The sequence below is a fragment of the Peromyscus eremicus genome, chromosome 6 (genome assembly GCF_949786415.1).
Source record: "Peromyscus eremicus chromosome 6, PerEre_H2_v1, whole genome shotgun sequence".
NCBI classification, from domain to species: domain Eukaryota; kingdom Metazoa; phylum Chordata; class Mammalia; order Rodentia; family Cricetidae; genus Peromyscus; species Peromyscus eremicus.
The window spans coordinates 106,329,116-106,352,205 of NC_081421.1; the positions used below are offsets into that span (position 1 = coordinate 106,329,116).

The following is a 23,090-nucleotide window of genomic DNA, read 5'->3' on the forward strand; positions in this document are numbered from 1 at the left end:
AGTATTTGGTATGCCAATAGAACATCACGTTGTAATCAATGTTTTATTTTTTATTGGTATTTTAAAGTGGGAAATACTAAACCGTCCTTTGAACTGTTTAAATTTAATCTCTGATCATCTTTCACCAAAACACTAAAAAGTAGCAGGTAATGAAAACCTTGTTAAAAAAAAATGACTTCCTATCATTTTTAACCAGATTAGATTGTTCAAGTATAATGGAAATTGCAGGTGTTTGGATATAGATAAGTGTTCATGAGCTATGGTATAGCAACAGAAATGATACACATTATTCAAAGGCCAGTGCTTTTTCTTTATTTTATTTTTTTGTCTGAAGGAAAAAAAGGACCTGAAGTTGTTTGTCTTAAAAGGGTGGAATTTAAGCATTCTTGCCCTCTGAACTGTCTATTATTATCTTGAACCTCTGCTGATCAGGTGTACCATCCTTGTGGAAATGATTGAGGTAGCAGGTTAAGTTGGAAGTAGAGTAATTTGAAGAACATTTGAGAAAAGACATTGGATATTTATTTCAATTCACTTTGACAAAGGCAAAGTGTGCTTTGTTGAATGGCATTCTTAAGGCCTCTACAGTTTTTCATATAGGATAAAAAGTAGATACCTCTCTTAGAAGTACAATAAGAGGGTCAAGTGCTAGATTACAATTCAATGTACTCAGTACCCTTGTCAACATATAGGCTATGCCTAATACCCAGAGAGACTCTTTGTATTCTTTATATCCACACTTGCAATACTACCATTGCAACTGTTTTGTATGTTTTTGAACTTCATATAAAAGGAATTACACTTTTTTTTTATGTAGAGTGTGTGTGTGTGTGTGTGTGTGTGTGTGTGTGTGTGTGATTAGCTTCCCCTTAGCAGTATTTGTAGATACTGGTTTGATATTTTTTGATGGACGCTTGTATGGCTAAAACTTTTTTGCCTTGAACTCTAGAAAAAATATGGATCATATATTAGCTACTTCTGTTGCATGGCAAGAGCTACACTAAGATAGTCCTGGGCCTGGAAAGATGGCTTAGCAGTTAAGAGCACTTGCTGCTCTTGAAGAGGACCCAGATTTCAGTTCCTAGCAGCCACATGATAGCTTACAGCCATCCATAACTTCAGTCACAGGTGAGCTGAGATCCTCTTCTTACCTCTGTAAGTATCAGGAATGCACACAGTACATAGACATATATGCAGGCAAAACACTCATACACTTAAATCTTTTTAAAAAATTTATGAAGATGTGGGGCTAGAGAGATGGTTAGCGGTTAGGAGCACTTCTAGAGGTCCTGAGTTCAGTTCCCAGCAACCACATGGTGGCTCACAACTATCTATAGTAGGATCTGATGCCCTCTTCTGGAATGCAGGTAGATATACAAAACACTCATACATAAAATATAAAAAAATTTACAAACATGCTCTTGATCCTACCAACTATAAGATCCTTATTGGGGATATTTTCTTAGATTGCCTTCAAAATTTATATCCTGTTTCACTTTCTTTTCTTTTTAAATATTTTTTTAGTGTGTGGGTGTTTTGCCTGGATGTATGTCTGTGCACCACATGCATGCCTAATAACTATGAAGACTAGAAGATGCCTTGGGATTGGAGTCACAGACTGTTGTGAACTACCATGTGGGTTCTGGGAATTAAATCCAGGTCCTCTGTAGAGCAGCTAGTGCTCTTAACCACTGAGCACCTGTCCAGCCCCTTATTTCTTTTTTCTAAATGGTCATAGGTAGTCCATACACCACACCTGGTACATTCCCATTTTATTGTTTTTCATTTCAACAATCCTGCTTTCTTGGGTGTGATGGTTATTTCTTGGCTGTCAACTAGACTATATCTGAAATTAAAACCCTACTGGGTACACCTGTGATGGATTTTTTTTTTCCTTAAATAATTTGAAATGAGAAGACCAAACTTTAATCCAGATCTTTTGAAGTGGGAAGATCTACCTTTAATCTGGGTCACCCCTTCTGCTGGCAGCCTATATAAGAAGGAAGCTTACTCTTTTTGCCTACTTGCTTTCACTCTCCCTGGCAAGTCCATTCCTTGACTGACATTGGAGCCTTCTTTGGGATTCTGGTATAGACTAAAGCCCAGCTAAGGCATCCAGCTTTGTGGACTGAACAACTGTGTGGTGGTATTATGTTCCCCAAAATATTGTGCACCCTAATAAACTTACCTGGGGTCAGAGACAGAACAGCCACTAGATACAAAGGCTAGAAAATGGTGGCACTCACACCTTTAATCCTAGCACTCCAGAGGTAGAAATCCCTCTGGATCTCTGTGAGTTCAAGGCCACATTGGAAACGACCAGGCATGGTGACACATGCCTTTAATCCCAGAAAGCGAGGCTTTAATCCCAGGGAGTGATGGTAGAAAGCAGAAAGGTACATAAGACGTGAGGACCAGAAACTAGAAGCATTTGGCCTGGTTAAGCATTTGGCTGGTTAAGCTTTCAGGCTTCTGGCAGCACAGTTCAGCTGAGCGCCATTCAGATATGAGGACACAGAGGCTTCCAGTCTGAGGAAACAGGATCACCTGAAGAATTGGCCAGGTGAGGAAGCTGTGGCTTGTTCTGTCTCTCTGATCTTCCAGTGTACACCCCAATACCTGGCTCAGGTTTGATTTTATTAATAAGAACTTTTAAGATTCCTGCTACACAACTGCTGGATTCCTGGACCTTCCAATGGTAGACAGCCACTGTTGGATTAGCTGGACCACAGCCTGTCAGTCATTCTGAGAAGTCCCCTATAGATAGACAGACAGATGATATAGAGAGCTATGCTAGATAAAGATATTTAGCTGGAAAGATGAGAGGTAGGTAGATAGATGATAGATATTCATTCATTCATAAGTCTGTTCCTCTATAGAACTCTAGTACATTGGGTATTCATAAAACAACACCTGAAAATATGCTCTAAAGAGAAGTGACATGCTTATCTACTTAATCACATAGTACTCAACCAATTCTGATTTTATTAGCACTAATGTGTTATCTTTAAAAAACTACCCGAGACAGAGTTTTATGTAGCCCAAGCCAACTTCAAAATCACTCCTACCTTTGCCTCCCAAGTGCTAGGATTATGCACATACCAGCTTTCCTTTTGATTTTTACATGATACATGGGTGCCTGAATATTGTAATCCATAATGTATCAATACTTGGTATGTCTATTGAACACTTAAGATTTTGGTAAGTATAAAATTCTTATGAGATCCTTATGCAGATATCAAGAAATATTGGTATCTACAATCTCTCCAGCCCCTATATGAATATTTTAAATAAACTTTTAATGCAAGCATGACATACATACAGAAAAATATACAAATTGCTCTGCACTAATGGCATCATAAAAAAGGTAATTATATAACCACAACATACACAACTATATTATTGTCTCTTAATTATTACTTGTCTGTCCCCAAGTGTCACTATATTCTGAACTCTAAAACAAAATCTTGTATTTACTAATACTTAACCTTTATGTAAATTGAATTATACACAGTATATTCTGTAGCTTTACTTAACATTGTGAGATCTAGCCATGTTACTTGTAGCAGTTGTACATTTATTTCACTGTTACATATTATTCTATCAGTATATCACAATTTATCCATTTTGTTGTTAATGGTTTTTGGATATGTTTCCACTGTTTGGTTGAAGGCATGCTGTTAGGAATATTTTTGTATGTATTTTTTAGTGTGCTCCTATGTGCATTTTATTGGTGATTCTGTTAGACCTAATTAACTCACTGGTAGAACTTTTAGGTTCCTGTGACTTTGGAGGTCACTATGAAAGTAGGTCAAATATGAAACGGAAGAATGCTTCCCAGGAAGCATGGCTTCAATGAATGAGACAGATACTACTTATTGGCAACTTTGGGCTCTGTGTGTGTTGTGTATACATGTTCCTGTGAATCTCTGCATGCATGCATACATGGGTATGTGTGTGTGTTACATGTAGAGGATAGAGGTCAACTTTGGGTTTCTCCCTATTCCTCTTCATTCTATTTTTGATATAGTCTCTCACTGAACCTAGGGCTCATAGATTTGGATAGGCTGGCTGGGCAATGAGCTTTAGAAATCTGTCTCACACTCTCAGCACTGGGATTACAGACACATACCACACCAGGCTTTTTATGTGGGTCTTTATCAGCTGAGCCATCTCGCCAGTCCCAAGTTTGGGCTTCTTACAACATGAAACCAAAAGGTAGAGAAAGGGAGCAGTCTCCTGGTAGGAGTGAGGGATCCCAGTTAACAGAAGGAATTTGGATTGCTGCTACTCAATGGAATAAATAGTATTGGAACATAGGATTTTTCATTAAGATTCTTCTCTGTATGCTCTGGCATGGCTTACTAGTCCACTAATACATAGGTGTGTGTGTATGGGTGTGGGGGGGTGAGAAATGGAGTAATCTCCTAGGGGCTTGACTAGGACTCAGATCTTACAGCAGCACGTTTCAGTCACCCTACCTTAGTAAAGAATTCAATTCAACTTACTTGTTGGCAGAGTGAGAGAATATTAGCATGTAAACAAAAGCAGCTATGCCTGGGAATGTAGACAATATGATCAGCTGAAAAGTGGGATCTAGAAAATGGATTATTTTATTTTTCTTCTCTACCATGTGTGAGGCTAGACTAAGGCCATTAGCGCACTAAGCCCACCAGAATTTAGTTGGGGCCTAAAATGATTCAGGCTCTACAAATTCTGATCTATTTTTATATCACTTGGGTTCTTAGATTACGTATACTAACTGAAAGCTTGAAGTTGATGAACTCTGAATTTCACATAAATACCACTTCCTACTCAGTCCTGTGAACTTGTGGCAAGCTCTACTTTGTCTTCCAGTTGCTTGGAAGAGCCAGATGGCTTTCTGGAAAAAGCTTCAATTATTGGGGCTTAGTTCTGATTCTTCCTGTTTGTAATACTCTTGAATAAACTCTTGCAGTCTTCACTAATTTGGTAGCTTCCCAATGCCATTAAAACAGGTATGCTTGTTTTATTTTGCCTTAGCTTTTCTCATTGTTTGCAACGAAAGTATGAGCAAAATTTAGTTCTTCACTATCAGAAGTAGAACCTAAAGAATCCCATCTGTTTTCTGTCTGTTTCTCTCTCTCTCTCTGTCTCTCTCTGTCTCTCTCTCTCTCACACACACACACACACACACAGAGTCTCACTCTAGGTAGCTCGGGTTGGCCTCAAACTAGAGCACTCCTGCCTCTGCCTCTGGAGTGCTGGAAGTACTGCCATTACACACCATGCTGGCCTCTGATTATTTTCTATACAATAACACAACATTGAAAACTTCATTGTGCAACACTGTAATGAAAGCCATGCTTTATATGGTGGTGATACGCAAAAACAGACGTGAGAAGGAAGAGTAGAGACAGAAGCCCAAGAGGCATCTATAGTAATGGATCAAATATGAGTTGATGAGAGTCACCATAGAGAATGCAAAGAATGCTGAAGTTGGAGTCACAGGACTGGTCATTACATGGATCCTGTCACCTCTGCTAAGTCATTTAACCTGTGTGATGCTGCTTCCTTATTTACAACTAGTCACCTCATAGGTCCTAAACTATTTGGATGAAATATTAACCACTTCTGTTTAACCTATGGAATTGTCATTAGTGGTGAAAAATACATTATAAAATTTAAAATGCAGTGTTCATTGGAGATGAAGGAAAAATATGAAAGACAGATTAATATGTTGAGTCTTAATGACTAGAAAAAGATATTCACCCTAAGCAGGTCAGTCAGGATAGGAAATGATTTTTGAAAATTAAGACTAGGGTTAAAGAATAAACAGTGGTTTAATTTTAATTGAAGAAATGTCCAGCAGGCAGTTAGTTAATAATATATTAATACATTCTTAGGTATTTTCAATGTGAGATTATTTACTCTTCACAAATTTTTAAATTCTTCAGAAGATGCTATCTCCAAGAGGATCTATATTTTCTCACTTAAAAACAACAAAAATTCACACACACACACACACACACACACACACACACACACACTTCACTTACTCTGGTCTGTTTTGTAGAATTGAACACTTGCTAGGAAAAGATCATGAAGGTGAGAAGGAGATGTGTTGGTGAGTGGTCCAAGGGGGAGTGCATCAACTTACATGTAGGAGTTGTTGAATAAAAAAGATGTTCTAGGTCCTTCCCTAGTTGCTATTCTTCATATGTATCATGTTAGTTGTCACCACTATTAGCTTAGGATGTCTGTAGCTCAGAAGTTGGGTCTGGAATTTAGGTAGGGCTCACATGGATGACTTCTGTTCCTTGTGTCATTGTTTGAAGCTCTCTAGTGGTACTCAGTTAGTGATAGCCTAGACTTGAGACCCCCAAGATGGCTTCATTCACCTGTGTAGTGTGTCAGAAGAGTAGTCGCTCCAGCATAGTGACACTCCCCTGGCCTTAGTAGGGGCTCATAGCTCTTTAGTGTCTGGTCATGGAAGAACATCTGTTTTTACTGTATTCTACTGGTCATAGGCATTACAGAGTTTATCCCAACTCAAGGGGAAAAGAACTCATGAGAATAGAAAAAAAAAACTTCTCTTTCACTTTGAGGGAAAGGGCTTCAGAATATCAGTTTCAACTTGTGTAACTAGTTAAATGAGGGTCTTACTATACTCCTGCCTGTAGTGTGTACCTGTTCCACCTATGACCTTGAAGCACCGTCTCCCCCCCCCCCCCCCCGCCCCCCTGGAGGCCTCAGGGCTAGTTTAAGCTGAGGGGTGCGTACACCTGTTAGAACTTTATTATTTAGTCAAAAGGGGAGAAATATAGTGGGTACCTGTTCAACCTATGGCCTTGAAGCACCAGCCCCTAGGGCATGACCTCAGGGCTAGCTTAAGCTGCATGTATGCATGGCCCTTTCTCTCCCTCATGGGCTTGGATGGTGTGGACTGACTCAGGTGATAGGAGAAGCGTGGGACAGGACATCAGCCTTCCAGAACTCTACCACAACTTTGCCTTATCCTATTTAGTGAGTTGTTCTCCCCAATATAATTTCTAAATGAAATAGTTTATCAGTATCTATGGATTATCTGCAATACTTGCCATCCATGGCATCTATGCATGAAGGATCTCCTGAAGGCCAGACCCTGCTTATCTCCATGTTACCTGCTTTACTCCCTAGAATCACAACACATAAAGTGTGGGTTCTCTGTACCTACACATTTGATGTCTCCAAAGTTCTTATATTGTAAACAATCCCCAATGCAGCAGTCATTGAAAGACAGGGTCTAATAAGATTAGACCATGGGATCTTTGCCTTCAGGAATAGATTAATAGCATCCAGTGAGTGCATTGGTTCTCAAAAAGGGATTTGTAAGTTTGTACTCCTCTGGCCTTTTCTCCTGGTCTTACATGTGCTTGCTGGTCTTTCCACCATGTTATGATAAAGGAAGATCTTTCGCCGGATGTGTCCCATCGATCTTGCATTTCCTAGCTTTGGGAAGCATGAACTAAATAAAGTTTATAATTTAAAAAATCATATGCACGATGTGTTTCTTTTAAATGTCTATGCCTTTCATTGTAGATGAATCACTAAATGGTCTTATTAAATAAAAGACATGGAGCCAGAAATCAGGGTTAGAACCTGAGAGATCAGAGGACTACGGAAAGCCACAGCTAACCTAACCTCACCAACTGCAGCTTCCAAAGAGAGACCTGCTTCCTGTATACCTATGCCTATATTCCTTTGTTCTGTTCTCTCATTGGCTCTCTCAGCCCAGCTATATCACTTCCTCTTCCTGCCCAGCTCTGTCATTTCCTGTCTGTTTGTACAGACCTCTATGGTTAGTGCTATGATTAAAGGCCTGTGTTACCATGCTTGGCTCTGTTCCCCAGTGTGGCCTTGAACTCACAGAGATCCAGACAGATCCCTGTCTCCCAAGTGATATGATTAAAGGCATGTGCTACCATTGCCTGACTTCTATGTTAATATAGTGGCTAGCTTTTTCCTCTGATCCTCAGGCAAATTTTATTGGGAGACACAGTATATTGGGGGACATAATACATAACCACATTTCATTTAGACACAAAATGTAAGATAGTTTCTGTTCCTCTTTAAAAATTTAGTTTCTCTTGGTGTTGTTCTATCTTTACACTAAATCTATGTGGTTATGTCTAGGCTGGCATAGCAACTCATTAACTGCTCAGTGGTAACTGGGTAGTAGCACTTCATCCATTAAAAAGCAGGCTTGGGGGTTGGAACAAACTTTCCTTGTATATCTTCTGCCTCTTACCATGTGAGTTTGAGACAGGATCTCTTGGAGTCCAGGCTAGTTTCAAAGTATGTACCAAAACTAGCTTTGAATTCCCGATCCTCTTTCCAACGCCTCCTAAGTGCTGGGATTACAGCTGTGCGTTACCAGGCCTAGCTTTGTCCTTGCCATTTTATTCTAACTCCCCTTAAATGAACTGACTTTTGGTTGTACAGAATTGTGGTTATACAGAGATATTTTACTGGCCTATTTTGTTTTCATGCCCAGCAAAAGTTTACGAATAACATCCTTTCTAGTTCTACCTTAAATAAAAGTCTTACGCTTTTACTTGAGTTCCTAGAAATGAGTTAACATTTCCTCTTATCTAGTAGTAAGACATGAGTTTCTCAACCTTAAGGAACCTTGAGATGAGAAGTAAAAGTCGATACTGGAAACTTTATTCTGTAGCAGAAAGTTTTATGAAGTTGAATTCTCCAGTAATTGCAGCTTTAGTTGTTCCTAATAGACATTAAGTCAGTGAAGTCTGGAGGGCTCTGTCATCACATAAAAGCTCAAAGCTACACTATGTGAAAAAAGCCAGAAAAGAGGATATACTGTGGACCGCAAATAAAATTCTAGAAAATGCAAAGTAGGGATAACAAGATGACTCAGCAGGTAAAAGTGATGCTACCAAGTCTGACAACCTAAACTCAATCTCCAGGACCTACCATGGTAAAGAGAACTGACTCCCAAAAATTCTCCTCTGACCGTGCGTGGCACACATGCCCACACAGACACAAAATAAATATTTTAAGACATGAAAGAAATTTTTAAAAAGAAAATGCAAACTAATCTACAAAAAAAGAAAACAGGTCAGTGGCTTCTTTTGAAAAGGGAAATGAGAAATAATTTACACACACACACAAGCACAAAGTAACTTGTGTCAATGCTCACTTTATTTGGTGGTACTTCCACTGCTATATAAAAATGTAAGTTACTAAGTTCTATGCTTTAAACAATGATTTGTACATGTCAGTTATGTTTCTTTAAAGCTATTAAAAATATAATACTCCAGCTGTGGCATATTCGGGGAGATAAGGGAAAGGCAATTCCTTTATTCTGAACTAAGTACTTTTTAAAAAATGTTTCCCCTTACTAGAACCTATCAAAGCTTCATTTCTGTTGCTTTAATAAATACCTTGACAAAAACAACTTAAAGAAGAAAGTGTTCCTTTGGCTTACAAACCCAGGTTATATTTAACATTATAAACATAAGAGTTGAAAGAAAGTACTCCTGCTGGGTGGCGGTGGCACATGCCTTTAATCCCAGCACTCGGGAGGCAGAGGCAGGTGGATCTCTGAGTTCGAGGCCAGCCTGATCTACAGAGTTCTGGGACAGCTGGGCCTGTTACACAGAGAAACCTTGTTCCCCAAAACATAACAAAACAAAACAAAGTACTGCTAAGAAAGACATACCTGAAAGCATGGGTGTGGGCTTCTCAAAGACTCTTCCATCACACTTTGATATATCCTCCACATAGCTATCATAGTGATTTTTTTGATAATGAAATCCAATCAAGCCTTTTTATGTAAACAAAATTATCCTATTCCATCTACTTCAGAATAAAAGGATCTCAAGATTTAGTCATCTATTTCAAACTTATTTCAATGGTGCATGTACATGTATGCATGTAAGGGCACACACACAGCCAAAGTACTTGTCGCTTCCCAAAGTTACTAGGTCATCTTGAGACTTTCAATGTTTTTTTCCTATTGCCTATGAAGTTTCCTTTTCCCAGCTCTGCCTCACTTTTTCACTTACACTGCTCTGGTTAGAAGACAAATTATTCTATCAACAGATCTGTACTATGTTAACATTTGGTCTAAGCTAGGCATGGTGATGCACCCCTGTAATCTCAGCACTCCATAAGCTGAGGCAGAAGAATCACAACTTTTAGGCCAGCCTGGTTACATGAGTTTAGTTTGAGGTCAGTCTCGAATTATAAGTGGATTCGTGGTGGTGGTTTGTTGTTGTTTTTGGTTTCTAGTGTGTATAGGTATTTTCCCTACATGTGTATCTAGGTACTACATGCATTCTGGTGCTTGTGGTGATCAGAAGAGGATATTTGATCTCCTGGGTTATATCTGGAGTTACAGATGGCTGTGAGCCACAATGTGGGTGCTGGGAAGAGAACCCAGATCTCTGGAAGAGAGGCCAGTGCTCTTAACTGCTGAACCATTTCTCAAGCCCCCGAGCTTGTTTTTAAAAATTGTACTTCTAGCCTTTTGGCTCTCTCCGCAGCACCATGGCGGTCGGCAAGAACAAGCACCTGACGAAAGGCGGCAAGAAGGGAGCCAAGAAGAAAGTGGTTGATCCATTTTCGAAGAAAGATTGGTATGATGTGAAAGCTCCGGCTATGTTCAATATTAGAAACATTGGAAAGACACTAGTCACGAGGACTCAAGGAACCAAAATCGCATCTGATGGCCTCAAGGGTCGTGTGTTTGAAGTGAGCCTCGCTGATCTACAGAATGACGAAGTTGCGTTTAGAAAATTCAAGCTAATTACCGAGGACGTTCAGGGCAAAAACTGTCTGACTAACTTCCATGGCATGGATCTTACTTACCTGGGACAAAATGTGTTCCATGGTCAAAAAGTGGCAGACCATGATTGAAGCTCATGTGGATGTCAAGACAACTGATGGTTATTTGCTCCGTCTGCTCTGTGTTGGTTTCACTAAAAAACGCAACAACCAGATACACAAGACCTCTTATGCACAGCACCAGCAGGTCCGCCAGATCCAGAAGATGATGATGGAAATCATGACCCGAGAAGTGCAGACAGATGACTTGAAGGAAGTGGTTAATAAATTGATTCCAGAGAGCACTGGGAAAGACATAAAAAAGGCTTGCCAGTCCATTTATCCTCTTCATGATGTCTTCGTTAGAAAAGTAAAAATGCTGAAGACACCCAAGTTTGAACTGGGAATACTCATGGAGCTCCATGGTGAAGGTGGTAGTTCTGGATAGACTACTGGTGATGAGACAGGAGCTAAAGTTGAACGAGCGGATGGATATGAACCACCAGTCCAAGAATCTGTTTGAATTCCAGATTTTTAATAGTGACAAATAAAAGTCTTATTTGTGAAAAAAAAAGTGTACTTCTAAATAAATGTTTATTGAAAGGCAGAATGCCTTTGAAACATAGAAATGTTACAGTGACTTTATTTCAAGCTAACAAACACAAAAAAGCTACCTAAGTTTTGTGAAACTAAGTGACTATAGTAGTATTAAACCAAATTTCTGTGTTCTAAGGCAAAAGCCCTGTCATGCTTCAGCAAGGAGGAATGCATTAATTAGGGTTTTCCAAAGAAACATTGGAATTGGCTCTGACACTATCATGAAGGCCACAAAATATGCTATTTTTATATAATGATGAACAAGTAAAGCTAGTGATCTAGTTCAGTCCAAGTCTGAAGACCTGGAGGCAAGAGAGAGGAGAATGCTATAAAAGCTTCATTGTGAATCCAAAGGTCAGAAAACCAGTAGTATTGATGTCCATCTGGGGCCAGAGAAGATGGATATAAGCAAGAAGCAAATTTAATTTTATTCAAAATCTCAATGGATTGAAAAATTCTTGTTTGCCTTGAGGGCAGTCTTCTTTGGTCTCAGTCCACTGATTCAAAGGGTAATCTCTTCAATTACATCCCATGGATACACCAGGAAAAATGTTTTACCAACCATCTGGGCATCCCTCTACCCAGGCAAGCTGACACATAACATGTCAAAGTTAGCCATCACAAGTATTTTCATATAGTTGGAACACTGTCCCTTCCCCAGAAGAGGTTTCTGAATGATGTTTACTTTTCTTCTAACTTAAATACTATGATATAAAATAGTATTTAAAATACTGATAAAGTGTTAATACATATTGTACAATCTGATAGAGTAAGAAAGGTAAATATTTGTGTTTGTATATAAAAAGTATATGCACACACACACATGAATTAATAAAAAATAATTCATGCCAAGCAAAGAAAAAAGCTTCCCTGCTTACTTTTAGTTTATTGGCTTGTAACATTTTCCTTCCCACTTATTTCTGCCATACCTCATTTAGCCTGGCCTAGAACTCAGTAGCAGCCCAGGCTGACCTTAACTCATGATCCTCCTGCTTTGCTTCCTAAGTGCTGGGATTACAGGTGTGTGCCACCAGATGCCAGCATTCTGCTCTGTTTAGTGCAATTTTGATCCACAGATACATCACCTAAATCAACCACTAAGTATCAGGGTTATTTGTTTTTGAGTATCTTGACTAACAGTTACTATGAACATTTGTGTGTATGTTTTCTGTAGGAAAAAAAAAACAACACACTAATTCTTTTTTATCTCAAAGATTTGTAAATGGCTAATTATAGCCCAAACCCTACCAATTTAAGGTCAAAATGACGTTTTCAACATGAAAACACAGCTTTTATTTCAAAACAGTGTCATTATGTAACCCAGGTTGGCCTCCAACTGGAGCTCTCCTTCCCTAGTTCCTCAGTGCTGGGATTACAGGAATGTGATACCATGCCCAGCCAAAATACAATTTTCTCAAATAGTATTAATTCCTGTAATGATATTGTAAACCAGAGAGTATAAAATTGGATTTTTATGCAAGCAATATATTTGTTTCACTTGGGATCCAAATCATGTATTTGCAGAATATGCAAATGAGCTTTGAATATAAAATCTTATACTTTATTGTGTATATGATATGTATTGCCTGAGGGCACTTTTAATACAGGGTCTCATGTTTTAACTCATTCTTGCCCCAAACTTTAAAAAGATGTGCCGGGCATTGGTGGCGCAAGCCTTTAATCCTAGCACTCGGGAGGCAGAGGCAGGTGGATTTCTGTGAGTTCGAGGCCAGTCTGGACTACAGAGTGAGTTCCAGGAAAGGCATCAAATCCACTGGAACTGGAGTTACGGATGGTTGTGAGCCACCATGAAGATCTTTGTATTGAACCTGGTCCTCTGGAAGAGCAACAAGAGCTCTTAACTTCTGACTCATCTCTCCAGCCTCTGGCATCCAACTCTTCATGTAACTGAGAATGGCCATGAATTCCTGATCCTTCTGCCTCTACCTCCCAAGGCTGTGATAATAGGCCTTCAATACCATGTCCAGCTAAAACATTTTATCTTGTTTTTTTTACTAATCAGTAAAGAAAAATTTTGTATTTCTTCAACTAATGATGTAGGAGATAAACACCATAGTGTTAGCCAAACCTACTTTTCAATGTGTGTAACTTTGTATCACCACATTACAATTCTAATAAATACTGGCAGTATCATTCTCTTGTATCATTATTTCAAAATTTGAGTCTTTATTAACTTATTAGATCCTACTGTATTTATTTTTATTTCTTTTGGGTTAAGAATCTTACATATCCCAAGCAGACCTTGAGCTTGATACAAGGTGAGGATAAACTCCACCACATCCACTCCTGCTCCAACCCCAAGTGCTGGGTTACAGGAATGCTGCTACCATCCAGTTTATAGGTGCTAGGGAATTGAACCTAGAGCTTCATGAGTGCTAGACACACACTGTACCAACTGAGATATATCCCAGTCCTAATCTTATTGTGTCTATAAAACTTACTCACACCATGTTTGCTTTTTCTTTAAAACTTCTAACTGTACTTCAAATGTCTTTAGAGTATGAATTTCAATATATGTCTATTTAAATATGTGTACTTACATATGAAACATTGTTTTGAGAAGGGTCAACAGCGTTACTGAACCACCCACATATTTTTAGACACAAGAACTCTGACCTCATATTTGTTCCAGTATGCTGTGCTTTGTTGCATAGCAGTGAAGTTTCAGTGCACTTTTATGTTGAAACTTGTTAGATTAGGGCACAGGAACTGGTTTCTTTGAAACTTCTTCATTGTCCTCCCTATATGTTGAGAGTTCCTGATTGGTAGGGTCCAGTGTTTCCCACCAGTCATTGCACCCCGGCTTCTGAAAGTACAAAACAAATGGGAAAAAAGTCAGATTCAGATGTCAATTAAAAACACAAATCTAAAACTTGTTCTATAAAACTGCATTCAGTAAATACTCTGCAGTTAAACAGCTGCATTCAAATTCCGCTTCTGCCACTCAATTGGTCTGTCCCCTTGGTATAAAAACAATCTGTGTCCTAGTTTCCTCATTTGTAAGAAAGTGCTTATTTGTAAAAATAACAGTGCCTGGTACATAATTTTCCTAAGTATAATCTCTCTATATATTTATATTATTACTTCAATATAATTCATATTCACAGTCACGTATTAGTTCAGTTAAATGTCTGAGCTGTGGCTGATAGCAAGGAGTAGTAGCAGTGTGTGTAGGGAGGGGGTAACAAGAACAATGTCTGACATATATGTATGTGACACTGTCACAGGGAGACCCATTATTTGTATGTTATCATAAAAGAGTAAACACTGACATAACCTGTACAGTGTCCTTTTCACATTATGACATCTGAAACACAGCAACTCTGAGAGAGGGCAGGCATTACTCATCTAGCTTGGTGGGGAAGAAACAAAGCTGTAAGATGTGGAACCAGACCAGTATCCTAAATAGAAAAAAGCAGTCAGGAGAACTCCCATCTGGGTTTCTCCCTCCACCCCGCGCCTAATGCTTTGCTTCTCCTTAACTTGTTAGCCTGAAGAGAACAATGGGTTGTTTTCAGGGAGGAGGAAGTGTCAGAGGTGGCCAGGAGAGCATGAAGTAAGTACTCAGAAATGGTTCAAATAATCTCTATCACTTGGGAGCTTGTTGTAAATGTATCATCTTGGGCTCCTACTCGGGCTTACTAAATCAAAATCAGCAGTTTAAACTAAACTACAGGTGATTCCTATGGGCACTAGTTGAAGCAGCTGTATCCCACTAATTGCTCTAGTGACATTTTATATATATACGTATATATGCAGCTATATATGTGTTCGTATACACACGATATATACCCTCATTCTTAGATCCTTCATCACTTTTTATGTATATATGCAGCTATATATGTGTACGTATACACACGATATATACCCTCATTCTTAGATCCTTCGTCACTTTTATCATTTTAATTAGGGACTATTGTCTGCAACAGGTTTTCAAAATTCAACTTTTTTCCATGTAGTCCTTAAGGATTTCCACTTTAAGTGGGGTTATTCATGGGTGTTAGAAAACCCTAAAGCAGGTTGATCCGTTCTGCCTTTAAATGCCTTTCAAAAAATTAAAGTCTTAGTTTTTAACCAAAGGATATAGTAGATGACAAACGGCCCTCTACACCTTAAGCACGACAGATTAAAAACACTTAGAGCTCTCACCCACTGAATTTAATCCAGGCTGATTCCCTAATGTTTTGCCACTTTGGGGTTCAAAAACTGAGCCAGCAACGGGAGAGAGAAGATTCTAAGGCTCCACACCTAAGTTTGCCTGACGTCGGGGGACCAAGGCCCTATGCAATCCGATCACAATTTAAGCTGCATTGTTAAGGCTATGCCAACGCAGGCCCCTGCAGGCCGCGGCCCAGATTGGGCCCTGAGGGTTTGCAACGCACAGCACCCCGCACGTGGCGGTGCTATCGGCACTCAGCCTGGGCCTGTTTTAAATTACCGTTCCTAATTTGAGGGGAGCCTCCTCCCGCTGCTCAACCCTCTCGGTGGAGCACGGGACGAAATCTCCATCACCTGGGCCACCGGAAACCAGGAACCCGCTCCGGCCGGCGGCCCCGCCCACAGCCCATTCCCGATTGGACGCCGGCCCGAGAGAGGGCCGTGTCAGCGCGCGCGCCGGCCAGCCTGGGGAATTCCATTTCCTCTCCCGCCCACCAGCATAAGCACTCAGGGGCGGTGCTTTCCGCCCAAGGCCCGCCCAGCGAGAACCTGGGGTTCCCGGCGCATCTCGCGATACCTTGCGGATTTGGGGGCGGGCCCCAGCCAGGAAGAGAGCACAAAACTGCCCTTAAGTCATTGCAGCCCCGGAGCTCCGGTTAGCCGGCCACGAGGTTCTCGCGAGATCCGCCGCCTCCATCCATTGCCAAGTGAGGAAACCGGGGGCCGCTGGAGGGAGGGGCGTGGGGGCCTCCACCGCGCAGCTGCCGCTGCCATTACCTTCCTCCTAAGGTCTCCTTCCGGTTCTCGATGCTTCTCTGAGTCTCAGGGTTTCCGCCACTCGTCTACCCACCCACCCTCCCTCCCCCAACCCCCCCCCCCCCCGCCGCAGCCCATGACCCGCCTCCGTCCCCCGCCCTCCCGGTCCGACCTCCGATCGGTTTAGTTAAGACGGTGCCGTTCCGCCCGGAGGACGGCAGAGAGAGGGTGGCGCGTCCGCTCGGCCTGGCCCCGGGCAGCAAGCCGCTCCCTGCCAACCACCCCCTCGGCTCGCCCCGCGCTCGCGACGGCGGCGTTGGCGGACGGATACGCGGCGGTGAATAGGCGGGCGGGCGGTGGGGGGGAGGGGGAGGGGCGGAGCGTGGCAGCTGGCAGTAGTTCCGTCAGAGCGGACATCTTGTGGCTGTGCCGTGCGCGTGAGCCCCGTAGGGCCGGGGAGGCACCAGCTGCCGCGCGGGGAGGAGGCCCCGGCCCCTCTTGTGTGTACGCGTGGGTGTGGACAGCTCGGGAAGAGGGGAGGGCGACCGGCCGGGGCCCGGCGCGGCGCCCCGGGGGCTGGGGGGGGGGCGGCCCGAGGGGGCCAGCCCGAGAGGCTGGGCTGGGTGGGGTGGGGTGGGGAGGCCGGGCGGCCGGGCGGGCGGGCGGGCGGCGAGGCCCGGGCCCCGGCTGGAGGCTGGGGGACCTGGGGGTGCGGTGCGGGGGGGGGGGACATGGGCGCGTCCTCGCGCCGGAGCCGGAGCTTCGCGGCCGCCGGGCGCGTGGTGGAGGAGGAGGAGGAGGAGGCGGCTGGGCGCGCGCACGTAGCAGCGCGCTGTGAGGCGGGGAGTGAGGCGGTGGTGTCGGGGGCGACCCAGAACCAGCCCTAGCTGCGGGGGACGGCGGCACCCGCGAGTCCCATTGCCTTCGGCCCGCCCGCCCGCCCGCCCGCCGACCTTTGGAGCAGGAACCGAGAGGGGCCCGGCGCCGGTCCGGAGCCTGCCGCTCCCCTCCCCCTTTGCCTTTCTTTGCCCTAGTGACGCCGGCCTAGCGCCGACTAGGCCCCGGCTCCTCCTCTGCCCGGCTCTGGACCCTGCCCCGCACCCACCCCTTTCTCCTCCGCCTCTTCCTCTCCCACCCGGGGCTCGCTCTTCCTTTTCAAGAGGCCGGGAAGTTAAACTTGTAACCTCCTCTTCTCGGCTCTTCCCGTCACCCTCGCCCTCTCGGGGCGAACCGCGGAGAGAAGTAGTTGGTGGCTTTGCTACCTACCCCGCCCTGCCCGGATCGCGACGGTTTTCCGGGCGCTGGAATCGGCAGGGTTTTTCTCCGAGGCCTGGGCGAGTGGCTGACCTGCTCCGTTTTTGCAAAAGGCGCCTGTGTCTGGCAGAGCCGGTGTGAGAAGAGACAATCCTTCCTCGCCGCCGGGCTGATCAAGACTTTTGGCCGGACCTTTGAGTACACATCGGGATAGTGAGGAGCCCGGCGAAAAGCACAGACTATGGCGCTGAAACGGATTAATAAGGTAAACTGTTGGGGCTGAATGGTATGGACGGGGTCATGGGAAGAAAGGAAGGCTCGGCCCCAGAGAAAAGTGTGGGAATGGGACACAATTCTGAAGTACCTTTTCTCGGGCTGGGCTGCCTCGAACGCGGGTGTTCTTTATGAAATGAGCTTTAAGTTGGGGGAACTGAGTGCTTTTGGCAAGCGAAATGTTAGACTGAATTTTACTAGAATCTGGGCGAGGGAGCGTGGCTTCTAGGCGCCTCGGTTTTCGGCCTCATGAAGAGTTAGTCCGGTTTGGGAAGTGGAATTGTGTAGAGGCCCTCGGGCAGATGTCATAGTACTGCTTCCTATTCTTGGTTCTTCAAAACTTATTTAGCTGTACTGTGGCTATAGACCTTCTAGGAAGAAAGGAACGAAACAGATGAGAGAGAAAACGTTTTGTTCCGAACTTTTATTTACTGAGGGTCAGGGTATTATAAACATACCTCGGTTTGCTAAAAGGTAGTGACGAAGTCTGCCCAGAAGCCTAACCCAATCTGGGCAGTTACACAAGACCAAGTGGGGTTGGGAGGAGGTGGCACTGTTGCCACTTCCTGTATTGTGTGGTCGCAGCTTTCACCCGAAGCTATTTATCTGAGGCACCGGGAACTGATGTAAATGCCTTCAGAGAGCTCCCTGGGGGGTGGGGGTGGGGGTGTTTGACAGTGCAGGAAGACTGGATGGACCGACTGTTTTGCTTAGAACCCTTACGGAGGCTTGTTTCAGCAGGCCAGTATAATTTGATAAGTTGTCGGTTTAAGTTGGAAAGAAGCTAAGGTTTTTTTCAGAGGTATAATGTGAGCAGAACCACCACCTCGGGTGGTTTAGTCTCATTTTCTTGCTCTAACTTCTATCCCGCATTTTAAGATGGCGGCTGCTTTAACTGCTTCGGGTTTTTTCTGGCATCTCCTTTTCTATTAATACGAAAAATGTTCTCTGTTAAGCGTTAACCGTTTATCTGGTTGTAGGGAGTTCTAAGATCCTCTGCTTCCAAGACTTAACCTAAATTCAAACTCTCAGACTGAATTTCTCTTAATTTGTGTGTGTGTGGTGTATTTGGTTCTTGCACAATCGAGAGGGTGGAGTATTTACAGCTAACTTGAAAAAAATGTCGTGGAATAAACTCATCTTAATAGAAGACAAAATAGGAAGGTTTGGCGTTAGAAACTTGGGCTCTTGTAGGATAGTGTTTAGACTCTGGAAAGAAGGGCCCTGATCTGGATTGACTACAGTAGATCTGTCTGGTGCTACTTTATTTCTAGTTATTTAATATGTATAACTTGCTAGGTTTAATTGGCAAGGCTAGAGTTTCATGAAAGTTAAAATCTTACCTGAATATACAGATGCTGAAATCTTGGGATTTTTAGGACGTCACTGTGTAATCATTGTAGTTTTATGCAAAACACTAACTGAACTGTTTGTATTCTTGATGATAATGCAAAGGAGAGAAAACCTTAGGACTCAAGACTTTGAATAGGTAACTTTAGAATAATTAACTGGCAATTTTGAGGGTGAATCTCACATTAGAGATGGATTATTGTGCTTTGCAGCATACTTAATACGGAGACCATAACATTCAGTACAAATGAAAATAATTCAGATCCTTAGATTTCTTTTATAAATGTAAAACACTTTAACGGAAGGCCTTACAGGTTCTTTTTGTTTTACAGGTGATGCCCAGCTGCTCTGGCACCATTTTAATGACTTAAAAGCTCTAGAGGCAGTAGGTTAAGTTGTGAACATTTGTAGTGAAAACACTTGAGTTAGAATCAAGCAAGTTTATCCGTGTGCCTAATTGACACCAGGAATTTTTCTAGATACTGGAATAACAAGAGAAAGCAAATCTTTTAAGTTTGAAGAATTATGTGTTGATATGTAAACTTTCTACATTAGAGAACTATTTATATGCCACATCACTGATTCAACCTGTAGAATATTTCCAACTTACCTGTTTGATGCCCCCAATATATTGTCAGAATCATGAGACTTTTTCTAAAATGGCACCCAGATGCAGGCATAGTTTTTGAAAGTTCAGAAAGAGGATGCCTTTTTTTTTTTTTTTTCTTAAGGCATCATTTCTCTAAAATTAAGGAGCCAGTTAGCCATTGTCTCGTTGTTTTTATTGCTCCCTGTTTTGAATTCTTGTGATTTCCCCCAACAAGTGTTAACATGCCTATAGTTCTCTGTATTTTATTAGAATTTGTATTATACCACTGTAAGCTTTAGTAATCAATTGGAGCAAGTTGTTGGGTGTTTTTTTTTTTTTAATTTTCCATAGATAATGGAAATGTTTTTGTTTAGTCAGTTTTTTAGACCAGATAACCTTACACTTACTCTCTTGTTGTATTTGTTATTTGGACCAAATTCTAGTGTGGTCTTGTTAAACAGGCATTTTAAAAGCTGAATTTCAAATCTCTTTTGGGAGCTTTAAGAAATTTTGCTGCTCTAAAGCAAAAAATGACTGTTAGATATTTGGGGAACTTTCAGAACTTACATTAAAGAGCTAAACATAAACTAAGCCAAAAATTTTGTTTAAAAGTATTTGCAATGTTTCATAACTTTTAAACAATAATTTGTAATTTTTTTTTATTACAACAAATGTGGAAAATTAGGTGCAGTTGACATCTTCACTATGAAGTAAGAATTAAGTCACTGTTAAATTTAAAAAAGAAACAAAAACCTCATCCAGCTGTTGATGTAGCAGAGTTGAGGCTACAACCCAGGCCTTCTAGTTCTCTGCTCTGGTAACCACTGCATTTTTATACCACTCAGGTTTCTGTGGTAGCTAATACCTAGCATAGGGTCTCTGCGTAGTAGGCCTCAAAACAGCCATGTGAGATACTCCCATTTTATGGATGAGGTAACAGACACAGAAGTTGACTTTTGACTTGTTCAGTCACACAACTAGTGAGAATGGGTTTCTGATAAGGTAGTTCATCTCCAGAAACACTAAAAAAGATGTGTCTTTTGAACCATTTCAATTCCTACTAAATGTTTTTTTCTAAGATATGCTGATTTCTACCTCATAGAAATAATGAGGATTTAGTCTGATTTTTATGTTAAAGCTAATTTGTAAATTAAGACTGGAATATATTTAATTCTTAGGTAGTTTTCATTATGGGCTAGAAACTGCTGTGTGTTGGTTAAGTGCTGGGATTGTCTTAAACTACACAAAGTAGTGGTTCAAGCTATGCAGGCTGATAGGTTTGTCCTGTGTGGTGGTATTTTTGATTTGTTTTGGGTTTGTTTTTTTTTTTTTTTTTTTTCTTTGAGGCTTATCTTTTCTCATGCTTATCTGCTGTCTTAAATTCCATTTTTGTTATGCTCATAAAGGTTAAGTTGAATTATTCAGCGCTGGAGAAAGCTATCTGTAACTACATTGTCAAGCTTTACATGTTTGTTGCTTCCTGGGTTCAAGTGCCTGTTAACATTCAAATCAATTCTCAGGGTTTTTTTTTTATTTTTGAGTTCTTGGGATGCTATTAGTGAGGGGAAGCACTTTGTAGGGTGGAAGTCACGAGCACCTCTGGGGTCAGGTTTGTGTCTCCTACCTTTAGCATAGGTTCTGGAGATTGAGCTCAGATGGTTTGCTTTCTAAGCAAGCGCCTTTATGCAATATGAGCCATATGAGCTTTTTAATGTTGATTAAAAATGTTCCAGCTTAAATTTTGAGGCAGGGTGTCACAAAAAGGTTGATCTGGAATAAGGCACTTCTGTCTCAGCCTCCTGAGTGCTAGATTATGATGATTAGAGGGCTGGGCCAGTATGCCCAGCTTGATTGTGCAGATTTTATTCATGTTTTTATTTTTGTGTTTTGCTTTTTGAAGTTGGGTTTGACTTATAGCATTGGCCTCAAACTTAGAGCAATCCTGCCTCTGTCTCCCTGCTGGGATTACAGATGTGTGCCACCAAACCCAGCTGCATTGTGGTTCTTAATAGAAATTTCTATTGCTGTATACAAGAGCTGTTGTGTAGGTAAGTTTTGACAGGACATTTTTATTTCAGAAAATTCTGGCTTTTTAAAGAATACATCAGTGTGAGATCTTACTAAATCAACTTTAGAAAGACGTGATTTTGAAGACATTCATTAAGGGATTCTAAACTTGGTCTTAGTTAGAAACCTCTGGGGGTTAATTTCATCAGTGCTTCACTGGGGTTGTAATTGTGTAATGTGTTACCAGTGGATAAAAACTCAGGAAGGCCATCCATCATTCATGAGAATCTGCTTTGCTTGGAAAAATAATAAGCATTAAACACATTCATGTGTTTATCGCTTTGTATAACTTATTTTCCAAGGTTTATCAAAATTCTTTGCTATTTGGTATCATAATGGGGGTTTTAGGAGCTTGCTGCTATGACAGTGATCTTAATTCAGACTTTAGTAATGTTGAGTACATTTAATATCTTGGTTTATAGCCTGTTTGCCTTGTAGCATGTATTCTTAAAATTCCTCGGGCAGCTAGGGTAGTACGTGCCTGTAGTCTACATTCTGTGGACTAAGGTATGGCAATACAAATTGGAGGTGGCTTTGGCAATGTAGCCATGTATCCTGTCTCAATACAAAACAAATTGTCCTCAGGCTTGTTATGTGGGGTGGGAAGGGGAAAAGTTTATATTTTTATACCTAAGCATCCGATTTTATCTTCTAGGGACCTTTCGGGGTAACTTTGTGGCTGATTTTGTCCTATTTAAGTTCTCAGTTGTGATTTAGTATTTTTGGTTAGATGTTTCAGGATGGAAATGCTTATTCACATTAACTTTAATCCTAATGACTGAGTATTTACTACCACTGGGTTGCTGCTAACTTTATTTTTCATATCTGTGAAATGCCTGATTTGCTTTCATGGATTAAAGCTTTCTTTTGGTCTGTTCCAATACTACTTACAAAAAGATTTTTCTCTTTCTGAGATAGAGACTTAGTAGGACTACTTCTGCATGTCACTGGGCCTAACTTTGAATAATCCTAAGTGACTTACCTTCAAGGGTGATCTAAGGAAGGAAAATTGTAGTATTATTCACTCAAGCCATTCTTAGCACCTTGTCTAATAAACAAGCATACTTGTGTCACCTATAATTAGAACTAAACAGGAAGCTAATGCCTTGTCAGTGATGTAAGGCAGCATAGTGTACAGAACCCACCTTGTAATCCTTAGGATAAAGGAAACTAGGTTTCCTCAGGAAAGGTTACAAACTGAGTTTAAAAGGGGTGG

General features: G+C 41.6%; 1 protein-coding gene, 1 long non-coding RNA gene and 1 pseudogene across 12 annotated transcripts in view; 2 read left to right on the forward strand and 1 right to left on the reverse strand.

The window, feature by feature from the left end:
- Positions 1-2,324: 2,324 nt before the first annotated feature.
- On the reverse strand, positions 2,325-16,444 carry LOC131913588 (uncharacterized). 3 transcript variants are annotated; one of them, XR_009379925.1, is made up of 3 exons: positions 15,866-16,425; positions 13,968-14,233; positions 2,325-2,757 (listed from the first exon to the last, which is right to left on the reverse strand). It is a non-coding gene; the product is annotated as an uncharacterized LOC131913588 (long non-coding RNA). The 3 variants fall into 3 exon arrangements; XR_009379926.1 differs by lacking the exon at positions 2,325-2,757 and having other exon boundaries at positions 13,929-14,233; positions 16,363-16,444; XR_009379924.1 differs by lacking the exon at positions 2,325-2,757 and having other exon boundaries at positions 13,929-14,233.
- Positions 10,491-11,383, forward strand: LOC131913586 (small ribosomal subunit protein eS1-like; annotated as a pseudogene).
- The window catches only part of Ube2d3 (ubiquitin conjugating enzyme E2 D3), a 30,159-nt gene continuing 21,835 nt past the window's right edge, over positions 14,767-23,090 (forward strand). For 2 of the 9 annotated variants that reach the window (XM_059266299.1, XM_059266307.1), the window contains exons 1-2: positions 14,767-14,983; positions 17,709-17,860. In XM_059266299.1, the coding sequence (XP_059122282.1) occupies positions 17,837-17,860 (24 nt within the window). In that variant the 5' untranslated portion in view covers positions 14,767-14,983; positions 17,709-17,836. The other 7 variants (XM_059266300.1, XM_059266303.1, XM_059266306.1 and 4 more) reach the window with 7 other exon arrangements.